Source organism: Neltuma alba, unplaced genomic scaffold (genome assembly GCF_004799145.2).
Source record: "Neltuma alba isolate B1F8T4 unplaced genomic scaffold, ASM479914v2 tig00011578_pilon, whole genome shotgun sequence".
In the NCBI taxonomy this organism is placed as follows: Eukaryota; Viridiplantae; Streptophyta; class Magnoliopsida; order Fabales; family Fabaceae; genus Neltuma; species Neltuma alba.
In genome coordinates, this window is record NW_021636231.1 from 126,251 (window position 1) to 142,042 (window position 15,792).

The 15,792-nt window shown below is 33.2% G+C and overlaps 1 protein-coding gene across 4 annotated transcripts; it reads right to left on the minus strand.

The window, feature by feature from the left end:
* Positions 1-707: 707 nt before the first annotated feature.
* On the minus strand, positions 708-8,371 carry LOC114715215 (exonuclease 1-like). 4 transcript variants are annotated; one of them, XM_028900010.1, is made up of 14 exons: positions 8,211-8,371; positions 6,936-7,055; positions 5,884-6,007; positions 5,609-5,746; positions 5,294-5,503; positions 4,882-5,057; positions 4,700-4,772; positions 3,936-4,059; positions 3,426-3,628; positions 3,259-3,313; positions 2,459-3,159; positions 2,298-2,349; positions 933-1,149; positions 708-848 (listed from the first exon to the last, which is right to left on the minus strand). In XM_028900010.1, exons 1-14 carry the CDS (start codon positions 8,369-8,371, stop codon positions 776-778), a joined length of 2,427 nt encoding a protein of 808 aa, XP_028755843.1. In that variant the 3' UTR covers positions 708-775. The 4 variants fall into 4 exon arrangements, with proteins under 4 accessions (XP_028755843.1, XP_028755845.1, XP_028755844.1 ...); XM_028900012.1 differs by having other exon boundaries at positions 3,426-3,610; positions 3,936-4,062; XM_028900011.1 differs by having other exon boundaries at positions 2,459-3,150; positions 3,936-4,062.
* Positions 8,372-15,792: the final 7,421 nt, after the last annotated feature.

Sequence of the window (15,792 nt, forward strand, 5' to 3'; positions counted from 1 at the left end):
TCAAATTAACTTTTATACTAAGGACCATAAGTAATATTTCATCAACAAACTTAAACAATTCATCATTAAAAGAAAAAAGGAAAACTAAATATTTAATTATTCCAAAATCAAATATAAATAATCTTATCTAAATCTTCTCTTTACATTCAGGTTAAAAGAAAAAAGGAAATTAATGGAGTATTAACAATAGAAAAACCAAGCTCGCTATCCACAGGCCTTAATGCAGTAAGAGCGAAAAACTATAGGTTTAATCAATTCAGCCGTGTACTTGTATGACTCAATTAGAGCAGATGGTTGGAGTTCTAATGAAAACTTGAAAACTCGATGGATCACTTTATGAGTCAGGGTAATTTGCAGGTAATGCAAACATGTGCATGGTAAATGAAACAGTAAGGGGCCATAATACACTCAAGCATGAACACCTTATGATCTTAAAGAGTAAAGGACTAACAAGTAAAGAAAAGAAAATTCACTTCATTTTCTATTTTAAACCGATCAGTATAGTATTTATAAATGAATATACAACCGAAATGGTAAGACGTACACTCAACTGTGGAAGATGAGTACAATCAATCAGAAGGTGGAAGCATGATATGATATACTTCCGCTTTTTAATGATGAGCTGAAGCCAAATTGCTTCAAAAATGTGTGATTATAGGAAAAGAAATCGCACTCAACTGGGAGGTTAGATCAGCTCCAGTATAGGTCAATGCCATGGCTGCATAGATGGCATAAACCTTGGCCAATCACAGCTCTGCTTAAACTTGAATTAGCCTCATCGACTAACTCTGTCAGTCTTTTGTTTTTTTGGCGCAAATGCAAACTGTTCGATGTCCACAGCTTTTGGCCTATGATAAAATAGCTAGTCACAGATCATGATAAATCTAAAGTCAGGGGAAATAAATTCCAGAGTTGAGGCAGAAAATCAATACCTACTGTTACAAGTGTTCTGAACATCCCTCAAAGGAGCACGGAGACCGCTGGCACGAGAACCAGATGAGGTGTATGTGAAGGATGATAACATTAAGGTAAATTTTTCTAAAGATTTCTCTGAGATTTTTGAGTAATGGCCTAGGTGGGAAATATTTGCACCAAACTTCTCTTCAGAATTCCCCTTTGTAGATGTTCTATCGGAATTTTGATCACAACCTAGACCCAAGAAACATAATCAGAGAAACTTCATGTAAATGCTTTTTCTCCTTAGAAACAGCAAGAAAAATACATTTTTATGCATAGAAATTAGCTCAGATTAATTTCCTACATGTTTCTTAAGATCATTAGTCCTATAATCCATCTACAGCCTCAGGTTTGAGATTGTGATATTGTTAAATGCTGGAACATATCAGGTTTTGTGATATGAACATTTTCACGTCTATAGCCTAAAATAAAGATCTGAACATTGAAGATGACTTTCAATTTACTTGTGGTAAAACCAGCTCTTTTTTCTCCCTACATACATGACTCTTCCAGCACACTTCCACCAAGTTCAGCAGTATACATATACCCAATGAAGTCAGAAATTCTTTAAAACTCCAAAGAATAGTCTTAAATGCCATAGATAAACCAACTCATAATTTTAAGAGGAATTGAAGGTGAAACCAACCTGTTGACATTTCTCTGTTGAGCCAACATAAAGATAAGTGGTAAAAGAAACAAAAGGAAATCTGTTATCCCATAGAAGTGTAACATACAGTTCTTGTGTTCAATTTTTTCTGTGATCTCTTGTGACAGGCATATATACTCATGGCTGGTACTTCTATTTTCAGGCAATTTTATTAGCCTGTGTTTTACTCCTTTTGCAACAATAGCAGCCTCTGTTTTATTTCGGTCAGATAACGGATGATCATTCAATATTAGGCTACAATGGCTGTCTATTAAGGTGGAAAAATTAAAATCTAGACCCGATGACCTTTAGTATTTGACATACAAGGAAAATTTGCATTAAATCAGCAAATAGTCGAAATGTCAAGTCACCATGAAATGGAAATAGCTTCAGAGAAGAAATCAGCATATATACAGACTCTCCTATTGGAGTTGCAAAGGCATCGTCATGATACAATAGTAACAAGCATCGGCAGACAAAACTGTAAGCCCATGAATTTAAAAAGAAAGGAAAAAAAGACAATGAATACAAAGAACATAGTCGCTGAACTAGCAAGATAAATGTTACCAGCTATGACAGTACTTAAAGGTCTAGTTTATTAAATTTGTTTGAATAATGAAAAGAATATATTAGCTAACAAACAAATTATACTTGCTAAGACTGAGTTATCAAATGAGTTATATTTTATTTATACCATGGTCAGGAAGAGTTGAGGCAGACTCCATGTTGCCCGGCTGCAGGTTTTCCTGAAGAAATTCAAAACCATCAGTCCATCACAACATAAATAAAATTGAAGGATCTACCTTTTTTTTTTTCTTTTAAAAGAAAGGAGAGAAAAGGGTAAAAGAACCCTACACTTTGAGCACTGTCAGCAGAGATCTTCCTTTTCAGGGCGTTATTCATCATATGGTTGTCCGATATGGTATTTTCGGGCTCACCTATGGCAACATCATCTTTGACCAAACAATCTTGCTTTTGGTGACAATCAATCTTTTCTACTTGTTTATGCTGGAAAAAAGGACTCCTTACAAGGACCTTTCTTGCTGCTTGCGTAGTCTCCCTCTCGATAGTATTTTCGACTTTGCCTAAAGCGCTGTCAGATATAGTATTTTTATGCTCACCAATGGCAAAATCATCTTTGATCAAACAATCATGCTTTCTCTCACAGTTATTCTTTTCTTCTTGCTTATGCTGAAAACGAGGACTCCTTGCAATGACCTTTCTTGTTGCCTCCGCAGTCTTTCCCTCAAAAGTATCTTCAACTTTGCCTAAACCACTGTCAAGTACGGTATTCTTGTGCTCACCAATGGCAAAATCATCTTCGACCAAACAATCTGGCTTTTGGTCACAATTATCTTTTTCTGCTTGTTTATGCTGAAAATAAGGACTCCTTACAAGGACCTTTCTTGTAGCCCCTACAGTGTTTACCTCAATAGTATCTTTGACATTCGTATCCTTATTATCCTTATTCAATCCCAGACAAGGTTTATGAATTGGCTCTTTGGGCTGTTGCAGTATAGTATGTTCGGGATTTTTCCACCTCTCACCTGCCATGTCTTCATCAAGTTACACGAGGAAGTGAGTATCGACTACCACTCAGACAATATGGATTAAAATTTCCCATCAAAATCAAATCAACAAATTCATATCCTTACTGAAACGTGAAGATTCCATCAACTCTGAAAATTTGGGGGGTAGCCTATTTTCAACCTGAAGAAAAAGAAGAAAAAGAAAAAGCAAACCACCAAGTTCAAGGTTATAAATAACTAGCACGTACCAACAATGAACAGATTTTTAACCGCATAGTAATTCAGTAACTTACATAGTTATTAACAGGAGGTACTTTAGCCAAAATTTTACAGTCACCTAAGGATGCAGCAGAGCTTTTTGTTTTAGCAGAAGCAGTTTCCAAAGTCTCATGGTCCTGGGAATTGACAGAAGAGGAACCCACTGTGCTTTGATCTGTAGCAGTAGGTGACATCCGAGGTGCTATGAATTTTCTTTTTGCTTCAAGAGATGCAAAACCTTTCAAGGTCAAGGAAAACTTACTTAAGCTAGAATTTAGAACAGAAGAAAGGAATATCAACACAAATGGCAATACATCATAGGGAAAGATTAAATGCCACCGTAACATAATGTAGCTTTGAGTCATCATGACTATTTTTAGTGTTACATCTTGGTTGAAAACAATAGAAAAAACGGGAAAAAGTTTTCCGCAGCATCAGGTGGTATCTTTATACCTCATGGAATGCAGTCATTTATCCCACTTTCAATCTTATAACTTAAACAAACTAAACTATCTGAAATTAACCAAGAATTCTCAGGAGGATACAAAAATACTTGGTTAAAACATTCTTCTGCACAGGTAAATCTATCCTTTTCTTTGTGATCTTGGAATGTGATGTTTTTATTTCTGAAGCCCTCTCCATTGCCAGTCCAGCAGTACAATTCTCTACCTGCTAATCCAGAGTACTTTAAGAAAGGAAACTAATTCATTTTTTCCTCTTTTTGGGGTGCGGGGCATTAACATATGAAACAGTGTAGAGTGGTGAGAAGTATCTGAATATATATTTCGTAGTTGCAGAGCATACAAGCACTGAAGCATCAGAGATTATCAAGCTGATTAATGACACCAACTAGAAGGTGGCATTATTGTGATCTTCATGCATTACCTAGTTCATAAGTCCCACTATAACATTATAAGAGTGATGAAAAGAGTCAAAATGCTACCTAGCATGTATAGAACAGTAAAAGTCACATAAACACATGAACTACATGAAAGGTCCCGTTATAGATCAATCTTTCTAATAGCATTTGGCTCAAGAAAAATCATCTCTTTGACAATTTACTCTATTCTCCACTTCAGAGGACCAGCCATTTTCAAAATCTATCTTCACTATTCCCCTGAATGTTCCGTATATAACATATTTTTCAACACTAAGTGAACACAACTCAAATTAAATTGAACATGTAAACAGGAAAACAAAAGAAATACCAGTTCAACTGAAATTAATTTATTCATCAAAAGATATGCACACAATGCATGATGATCTGTTACTATCAAAGATGAAGATATGAAAGAGATAGGAAATTTACCTGAAATGGCATTTTAGTAAATGGATCAAGATCCCCTTTTGCTATTCCTTGCGCTATTTCTTTTGGCATTGATGTATTCAAGGTTAAGGTATGACTTCGTGTAAGATTTGAAATAATTCAACAAAATGTACCGGAGCTATCCAGATATTAATGTAATAAAGAAAGCTTAACATAAAGGATATGGTCCTAAGAAGTCTAACTCATCACCAATATCAGCGGGTACATCAGACAAATGAACAATATCTTCAATGATTGGATTATAAACTCGTTGATATTGAAAAGTCAATATAGCCTTCTTGAATGATTCTTCATAAGAGGAAGGGACAGAAACTCCATTGAATCTCAAATGCTTAAGAACCTGATGCATAGCTATGCACATAAGGATCACAATTTACAGGCTGACAGCTAATTCATATAGAACTATCTAAAGGATTTAAAAGATGTAACATTATTTGAAAAGAAAGAAAGAAAGAAGGAAAAAACGTTTGGCATAACTTTGAAGTGTATGCGAGTATGCATGAGTGTGTACTTTGAACGCCAACAAACCATAGGCATTCATCACCCAATATGGCTGTCGAGTGCATAAAAACTCACCTTGTCATAACTTTTGAACCTCTTGATAATTGCATGAGCCCTTTTAAGACCCATACCTGGCAAGGACTGCAGATAGTCACAACCACTCAATATACACATTTCAAGAAGCATTTGGCGGGTGAACCCTTCAAAACTAAGCTCTTTGTTCTTTTGTAGCATGGAATGCTGAAATTCTACAGCTTGACCAAACTTGTCCATTTTAAAGATGATCTATATTTTAAAAGGAAAACAACCCAGTGAAAAAAACAAGATCTATAATTTATTTATAGCAGTGAGATACGTAGTTTAAATATGATTCACGTCTGATCAACTCACTCTTGGACAACCAAATGGTACAAGATCAGAGTCTTCAGTTATAACTGCTTCAACTTGTTTGCTAGCTGCCAAGAATGTCATCTGGGCATCCGCCTCATAAGGAGCTACAAGATAAGGCACATTCTCCTGCTTCAACACCTTCCACAAGAAACAACGTTAACAGGCCCAGGATACAGATATTACTGAATATAATGAATATTGTAATATAACTAAATAGGTTTGACTCATTAAGAACAATAAAAGCGATCCTGATATATTCAATATCCTTTTTCTACCTGAATTAGTTCACATGCAACTAGAGGTGAGATATCAACAGCTTTCTGGTAGCACTCAAAAGCAGCAGTAGAATTTCCATGTGACTCAAGTTCAACGGCACGTGCAAGATTTTCCTTTCTCGCCCTACCATAATTCAAATAATACAAGGCACTTTTTCAATATGTAAATAAGCAACAGCAATAAGGAGGTGAGATTCTAGGGTGTGATGTTGTTCTACCCTCAAATGCTTAATACCTGATTGGAAAATAAATAAAAGCTTCAGGCCTCATTACTGGAATCCTTAAGTTGGGCTACGCAATTGCTTAGTTTGCCAAAAGATTTGGGGAACAACATATTTACCGATAATTCCATTACCAAAATCTTCGGGAATGTTCCATCATCCACATTATATGTGACATTAAATCCATCTTGTCTCAATACCAAAAGCAACAAATAAATCAGACTAGTGCCAAACAGCAGGGTAAAAGTTGTTTAATTAGGTATAGAAATAGAAAAATCAAAGAATTCCTAGTTTTCATTCAAATAGTGAAAATTTTGGTTTACCTACTTCAATACTATAAATTTGATATTAATGTCATTTGTTCAACGAATTCCAATTGTGCACCAGAACCCTGCGTAGACATAGACTCGCAAAGTTTCAAAACAGCTTTTGTTCAAATTGTTAGCTTGTATCGAGTTGGAAAGTAGTCTTACATGCAGACCCATTGTACTATGAAGGCAAAACAACTATAAAAGAGAGCATGAATGCAAAGGTAGACTTGAGGTACAAGCACAATACTGAACACTAATTTGAATTCTGGTTACTCCTGATGACAACAAGGCATGCAAAAGCAGCTATATTTAATGCTTTCATGATAAACAATTAAAGGGAAAACATTTCATTGGATACTTACAATCTCAAGATTTAAAGCATGAAAATACATATAGATCTATGCTATACTCCATCAGTCACCACAATACTCAACAAAACATATAGATGCTTAAATAAGACTAGTTAAGCAAAAAAATATACAAATATGAGAAAATAAGGGTGTAAAGACACGTTAAGTACCTTGCACGCTTGTTCTCTTGTTCGCTCTTCATTGGTAGAAGGCCTCCATCAAATACAAGAATAGGCTTAACACCATAGTGCCGCAGCAAATTTACTTTACGCATGCAATACTCAATGTGTCTGAAAGATTAAAAGGAATTCCTGTTCAGCCATCATTCGATTTCTCAGAAAAGAGAACCATTACTTGCAAGTTTTCTTCCATTTCTTTTGGACAGGTCAAGAATCAGCATTGAGAAAGCATGAACATTTAACTTGGTTAAAACATAAAACATCATAAGACAACAAAGTCTAGACGTCTTGGCGCAATTTAATATTATGCCTAATGTCAAACAAAAGTAGGACATAGCTTCTTTTTCTTAACAAGCTCAAGTTTCACACATCATCATCATCAGAAAAATTGCAAATATTCCTATGGGTTTAGAACTATTTTGCTGCAGATAGGATTGCTTCTTTGTAGCTGTGTGTGTCAAACAGCACACCTACTTTACAGTGAAGTCTTTTGGGCCATGCGACTTCAATCAAACCTACTTTCCAAAAAGTGGGGATAAAATCTTTCAAAAGAAAATGGCAAAAAATGAGTTACATTCGAATAACTTTAAGTACGACAAAAACGGATGAGTCAATTTTACACAGCCCATTATCCCATATTGGCGATTGCCTAAAACCAAAAAAATTTCTAAATTCAGAAACAAGGAAAGATTTGAATATGATGGAAATAAGAAGAAACGTTTTAAAAAAAATTGCACGACTGGCAAGCTTCCTTTTATCGGTGCAAAACTTTCTTGCTCGGCTGCTTCAAGATTCCCTTTTCGCTGGTTTGTAGCATCCAGAATCAATCAGCGTTGTCTTGCCGGATAAGATTATTACAGGTATGTCACTAACTGGATAAAATACATAACAATTCACCAGACCAGGATGCATTTTCATTGCGTCTATCAAACCCATACCCATTGATCAGTATATCGTAAATATTAAAAGCTTCAACTAAAACTTTGCAGAAGCTTATCAATCTAATAGACCATATGCAACTAAATGGATAATACACATAATTCAACAATATCATCAAGTCATGACCCATTTTCCTTTTGTCGCCGAACCCACACCCATTAATGAGTATATTGCGAATATTGAAAGCTTGAACTGAAACTTTGCAGTAGCTTATCAATCTAATAAACGTATACAAAACCCATTTGCCCCAATCACTATAATGTTATAAATTTTAGTTACATTCATGCAAACATGATAAGATGAAGGAATGGTGAAAAAGATCGAGACCTGGATGTAGGTAACCCCTTGCAAAGCTCGGTACTGCAACACAAGGCACCTTTGTGGAGCCAAGAATATGTGTCGACCGCTACATTGCAACCCTCGAACTGCTTGATGTGGATTGGTACCATAATCGATTTCAACTGGGGCAAAAGACCCTGTATTCCCATTTTTTTTAACTCTTTTCTTGATTGCGATTTCTCCTTTACCAGTCCTTTCTAGCTGAACGCCGCAACGTAGAATGCAAGTAGTACTCCGCGCACAGCCCTATTAAATTCTTAGCGAGGGAAGGAGTGGGAGCTCCAGGGAAATGGCGGGAAGCATTTGACAGAAACTTTTTGTTTTGAGGAAATGGCTCCGCCATTATTATCGGGGAAAATTAATTTGTCAGCAATTATACGGGAAAATCGTTAAAAAAAAATCTTGAAAATAAAAAAATTACAGGGATCATTCACAAAAATTGTTGTCATTTTCTTATCAATTATTGTCAAAACCAATACTAATATTATAACAAGCTCTATTTATAATTTTTTTATTTTCAAGGTCTTCTTTTGAGATTTTCTCTAATTATATTTTCTTTTTTTCCTTTTTATTACTGTTTAGTTTCTTTAATTATAAGTATTATTCCTACACTTATAATCTGTCCATGACGATTGATGTGGTATAACTGGTAATTTGTCATCCAATATAAAATAGAAGGAGATTTTTATAAAAATAAAATCTATTCATTATTAACCAAAAAAATTAAAAATATTATACTCAGTAGTTGTCTCTTTATGTTTAGATATAATTTATAATATAATTTATTTTAATTTTATTTGAATTTAAATTTAAATGACAAAATTAATATAATAGCATACAAGTGCTATGACTTTCACAAGGCTTTATGATAGCTTTTTATGGGGTTGGATACCACATATGCCCATATGTAATTATGTAGCAGATACTGAGTTTTCTTATTTATTTGCTTGGATTCAAGTTCGTGACCTGCTTGTGGATTATTATACCCACGAGGTGGCACAACGGATTGGAAATTTCATTGGCCGTTTCATCTCCTTTGACCCCTCTAGCAGCATATAAAGTCGGAAGGCTTGAGAATTGAGGTTGGTTTGCCTGCTTTCCTTCTTTCTTCTGGTCTTCATTCCCCCCAGCTGCAGACAGGACGGCTCCTTGATCTCTAATGGTAAATTTTCATCTCTGAAAATACATTCTATAGATTGTGAAGTAAAATAAAATCTTAAATAAAGTAATCTCAAATATAAAATATCGAAAATGAGTTCCTAGAAAATTTGAAAATTTTATGTTTTTAAATTTGATATTTTTCCTAAAGAGACACTGCATGAGAAGTAAATAGTGGTAATGAGAAGTAAGTTGGAAGATAATTCAAAATCTTAAGTATGAGATGTTGAAAATATAATTACCTCAAATCTGCAATAACTAGAGCAAATTCCCAGAAATTTTTAAAATTTGTTGTTTTTTTAAAAAATTTAATCACTCCCATAGAAAAACGGTGGATAGAAGAAAAAATTGGGATAATTGGTCCTTACCTAGACTGCTTACGTGGCTCCTTGTGATACTTGCTATTGCACATAATTAAGTTGGGTTTTAAACCCTTCATTATTTTTATTCTTAGGATTTAGGATTTCAGTAACATTATGATGGAATTATATTATAGTAAATAAAATTCATCATATAATTATTTAAGTACAGATTATTTTACTTAAAATATGTTAAATAAAGTCTTATCTAATCTTATTCCCATTGAAATTATTCAACAAATATAGCAGGATATTTTAAAAACAAAGAAAATAACCATATGCAGAATAAAAACAAGGGAAAGCTGATCTGAAGATCCTATACTTTCCTTGGATTCTGAATCAAGTTTTTTCCCCCCTTTTTATCGAGTTCTTTCCAACTGGATCGTTTTCTTCTTTTAGTTTTTACCACGAGAGATTCCTCAAAACATTGACCATTGGTTATTTCGACTGAAAAAATAACAAACTACTAAAAATTGCAAGGTCCTCAAAGAAACCACATCACTGAACGTCATTGAAACGAATAGCCTCAGAATTACAGAATGATAGCAAGACTTAGATAGAAGCCATACCGAAAGATGGTACTATGGAACGCCATGAACTTTGCTTTTGAAAAAGTAAGGTGTAATATGGTAATAGCACAACATTTTATGAATCCCAGATTGCTACTCTTGGACCGTTTTGGGATTTGTCCCAGTGGGAGAACCAATTTGGGTCTTGTGATTTATGGGCTATATATTTGTCTTTTTTCCTAGCTTTTAAGATTAGATTTTAGTCATATTTTATTTGATGAGTTTTAAATTATTGGCTATGATATAATATCAGATTATTCATAATTTAGGCCCCATTTAGCATGAAGCATTGAGAAGTACGAATTGATATTAGGATTTGAAAAATTCACTAAAAAAGTATTGATATGATAAATTACTTGTTAATTGGGAAATATCATAAAAGTATGTGTAAATCATAAAGTATTCTCAAGAAAAAGGAAATTTAATCCCATGGTTGAAGAGACCAAAATAATCTCTCTTCCCTCCACGTAACAAGGGCCTTTTTTAATAACGAATCTGTTATTTTTTTTACAATTTATAATTAATTTAAAAATAAGATTAATGTAATCATTTCGTCCAAGTAGTACCCCCTACCAAACATGATTTTAAAGCCCAATTCCACTCATAATCTTACTTTCACATCCAATCTCATTCTCATTTCTAATCCATCAAAATTGAAACCTATGTTCCAAACATTACCTTAAGTTTTAAGCATAAAATATTAATGCGCTATATTTTTTTTTCCAAAATTAATACGATGTATTTAATATAATTTTTTTTTATATTCATGTAAAGAAAGATATACATGGAGATATTTTAGGTTGACCATTATATATGTATCTAAGTGTACAGCTTAATTTATGTTTAGTAACAAATATATCTAATAATTAGTTTCTCTAAAATTTTTAATTTGTTAATTTTACGTTAGTCATGTTGATTATAAGAAGTCAACACTTTTAGTTTGACTACTACAGTTATTAAGATAGATTAGAAAGAAAGAAATGCAAAAATATGAAAAAGACATCAAATTAATGATAATATCTTTTTGGATGGTGCTTCTAAAACTTAATGTGTTTTGTTCATTTACTGATTTCCCCTCCCTTACTTTTTTCTTTTTAAATAGGGCAAGGGATTTTTTACTTATGTTTGGGTACTGAATGAAAGGCCTAAATAAAGGAAAAGGGAAATAACTATAATAATTGCTGTCTCATATTCTGATACCAAGAAATATTATTTTGTTGTGCTTAACTCCCTAAGACAACAACCTACTCTGATACCAATTGGTAGGTACATAAGCGAGTTGAGAAACCCTATTTAAAAAGCTAACTATTAAGTTAGTTGTATGCACTATATATCATTGAGTCTTTTTATACCATATATTAATTCAACTCTCTCATTTTTTTCTTCCTAATTTTTTTTTCTTATATACAAATATCTTGATTTTTTTCTAAGTATAAAAGATCCTATCTACTAAATGCAGTTAATTTGCTTCAAGCTCAAAGCCTCTGCTAATGTCTATATGTGATGTTATCAATTCACATATGCTTTGAGAGGTCTTTGCTTGTGTTAGAAGACTGATTGTATTCTCATACAAATACAATTTATCTGTGACATCATGGTCCAGGTTTGGCAATGGCATAATGGAAAACTCCTTCGTCAATAAATCAAAACTAATTAATAATTCGCTGAAATCTTCTCCCTCATCTTATATATCAAACCTATAACATCACCAGTACATGACACCCTTGTTAGATACAGTTCCATAATGAAATAAAACCCTTTCTAATTTATGAAATCCTATCTCCTCCCAACTCTGTGGGGAAGAAGAAAAGAATCACACACAATTGATACCCTCCCTATTTTTCTCATGGTAAGATACCAAAATATTGAAATATTTGTGGATCGAACTAAACTCAAATCCTATGTAGGTATCATCCACAAAATCAGAATCGGGGGTTTAGCCAACATATGATTAGAAATTTTTTTATACTCGGCTTTTGTTAACAGCAGTGCTTTTAGCCCTTAGCAAGCCATGGTAATATCGAGCTTGCTTGTTATTTGTAGTTTCGGCCACGCTTGTCATTTGTGGGCATTGTTCCCGTACTTGTTATTCGTGGCTTTTCCTGCATTTGTGATCATGACTTCAGTTGCGCTTATATTCATAGCTTCGGCTGTGGTTGTATTCATAACTTCGGCTACGCTTGTATTGGTGTGGTGTGGTGTGGTTAACATCGAGCTTGCTTGATACTCATGAACAATGGTCCCACACTTGTTTTGTAACTTTAGTTACACTTGTACTTGTGGCTCTAGCCATGCTCGTTGGTTGCTTACCCTTATAGACTTGTGTGTCTATGCTTGTTGTTCGTTCTGTTGAAATCCTCCATTGAAAAATGTTTTTCAACACTATTCATGATTTTGATTTTAGAAAAATGTCATTAAAATGCATTATAAATTTTTGTATATTGAAAATGTTTTATATTTATATATATTCCTTGTTTTAATTTTTTTTTAATTTAAAGGTAATCATAAATCGGTCAATTATCTTATTGTATTTGTACAATTTATTATTTTAGTATTTGTTTTATTTTAGATGGGATGCTATTCATTAGTAAATTTTATTTTGGCCTTAGATAGTACCGCTAGCCTTGCATCTTCAACCGAATAGTAAAAAAACTCTCATTGCTGATCAAAACTTAGAACAACTGCAAACTGATGTAAAACTAAGTTTACATTTATGTAATTATTTATATATGTTTTAGATCCTCCACATAATCTATAGGCAGACCCTTGTCTTCATTTATTATTCTAAATATATGAATATATGTTCGTATTGTTGTGGAAGGGAGTTCCTCATTTTGTGTTGTACCTGCAAGCTATTTGCATAATTCTACTAATAATGGCCTTATATTTTGATTACAAGAGATCTATTCTATATGAATGGTATTGTAATTATTATGGCAAGTGTTTATTCATATGTTTTAAGAATTTAGGAATGTGCGTTCTTTCATATTCCATGCCAGTCACCCATAAATTTTTGGGTGTGACATTAGAGTTCTCCCAATTGGATCAATGGTGCATAAGGTGGTAGTACTGTTATAAAGCTATATAGATTGGCAGTTTTAAAGTTCAAGTTGGTTATCCTCCAAACTGAAGTGTTAGGAAGCTGAACTTTTTTGGAACTTATTTTTTGTGAGCCTTTCTAAGTCGTTATTAGTTCTGAAGCATAGCTTTTTTTTTTTCATAGATTGATTATGCTACTTTCATGTTTATTTATATTCGGTTGAATAGGCATGCATACTTTTCTTACCGTGGTTATTTTTCTTGGCTCAACCTTATGCAGTGTTGTAGTTATTGATTGCTAAGATTTGCAAGCACAGTCTTTAAAATTTTGCATTTGATTATTACTGTATTCTAATCAAAATATAACATTTATACTCATAATGAATTCATATCCTTTAATTTTTCTGTTATAGTATGAAAAAAACAAATAATTTCTTTTCAACTATCTGAAATGGTTGTCTTTAGTTTATGCCTTCGATTGCTTTGGGGACAATTGCCACATTAGATCGTGATCCTACAAGCATGAGGATGAACAATTGACGTTGGATTTGTGATCTGAATAACTAGAGAGTAAGAGTGATGTACGAAATTACTCACGGTGTTAAACAAAGATGACATGGAGAGATTCTCACACTTGTAGTAACTTACCATACCACATATGAGGTTTCACTGATCTTTTTGGCAAGTTTTTTCATTTTCTAATGCCTGGGATTTACTTCTTACTACCTCCGGTCTTAATTATAAGACCCTGTTTAACTTTTTTTGGTCCTAAATATAAGACCTCAATCCACTTTGTCTCTCATGTTTATTCACTTTTTCCAAGATAGTCCTTCTAACAATGATAGTTATAGCCAATACACTTGATTAGTAAGGATATTTTAGGAAAGATAACACCTATTTATGACAAATAACTAACTTAACTAAATTCCTTAATCTCCCCAAATTAGTCAAATGGGTCTTATAATTAGGACCGGAGGTAGTATTATTTATCATTTGTTTAGCGGATAAGTTTGTTATTATCGTTAGTATAATAAGGGCCAACATGTCTGTTGTATGTACAGTGGTTACAATGAAGGCTTAAATGCAGCATAGAGCTTAAATCTCCTCTTAACCAAAGTGATGGGATATATAGAATATTAACTAATTAGAAATTCTATCGTGAATATTTCATATATTTAGTTATAATTTAGGAATATGCGATTTTAATGTTGACTTCGTTATTGTCTTTTATTATTAATTGTCATTTGCATTCAATTTTAAAATTATAGAATATTTTGTTATTAATTTTTAAGACTATAATTCCTTCAACACATTCATTATTATTAATTTCTTTTTTTTTATACATCCGAATAAACATGATTATTAATTCTCCCATTCATTGCTTTCCTCCTTCCTCCCTATTTCTCTTCTTTTTGCCCTTGCCCTTCTTTGTCACCACAAGCTCTTAATGTAGTGTCCACCCTATTTTTTCAACTGGCTGGCTGACGGCTTTTGATGTTCAACAGCCTCTGCCTTGGCCCTGATAATTTTCCTCGTCTTAGAGAAGATTGTCTGTGACAAAAAAAAAAAAAAAAAAGGAAGAAGAAAAGGCCTTCAATGACTGAGGAAGTTAAGAGATAGCAAGGAGGAATTTCAGGAGATTGTGATAGTGGGAGAAGAATATTGCGATAGCATGGTTATCTGAATGATTTCATGATTCAATCTCACTTAGTGCCGTTTGGATTAGCAGTGAACAACTATGATTTTAGATCATCGTGAATGTAATAAGTGATACTAACTATAAGTGATATTGTTAAATGTAATTTTTATTTGGATTTTTTTTATAAGTGACTTTAAGAACTGTGATCATGTTTTGTTTTTATTTTTTAAAATCACTTATGGATATATAATTACCACAAGGACATGAATTTAATAAATATTATTAAACATATTCATTTAAGAAGAGATTTTCAGAAGAGTGTGGGAGGGTAGTTTGAAGAAAATTCTAAATACATAAACTACTTTTTTTGCTTATCTTAAAAGCACAGTATAAGAGTGAAATTACGATTTATCGGGATTTCAAAAAAATTATCGAAACAAATAAACATACTTCATAATTATTTATTTAAATTCAAACCGGCTTATTTGAGTTTTCACTGCTTAACCAATTTAAACTGCAACGATGCGTAAATTGGCAAAAACTGTCTCTGTTTAAACCCAAAAAACGAATAGCGTGCCACCATTGCTGAAAGAGAGAAACTGGAAATCTAATCCCAGGCAGTATATCCATGTGGCGCAACTAGGCAACATGAATCCAGCTCGGAGTCCTAGCACGCAAAGAAAAATTAAAATAATTTTAAATTTTAGGTACGTTAATAAGGACAATAGTTACACTACATCAAGTTCTTTCAAACCGCAAAAAAAATAAAAAACTTGATATAACTAATTTGACCTAAGTTTTTGTTT

What these genes read in the sequence shown, in the direction of transcription:
- LOC114715215 (XM_028900009.1), bottom strand. Translation starts at nt 8,371, where the DNA reads ATGGGAATACAGGGTCTTTTGCCCCAGTTGAAATCGATTATGGTACCA. An exon ending in TTGCATGTGAACTAATTCAG is followed by an intron (nt 5,747 to 5,883) that starts GTAGAAAAAGGA and finishes TTCTTGTGGAAG; the next exon opens with GTGTTGAAGCAGGAGAATGT. An exon ending in GATGGAATCTTCACGTTTCA is followed by an intron (nt 3,160 to 3,258) that starts GTAAGGATATGA and finishes AACTTGATGAAG; the next exon opens with ACATGGCAGGTGAGAGGTGG.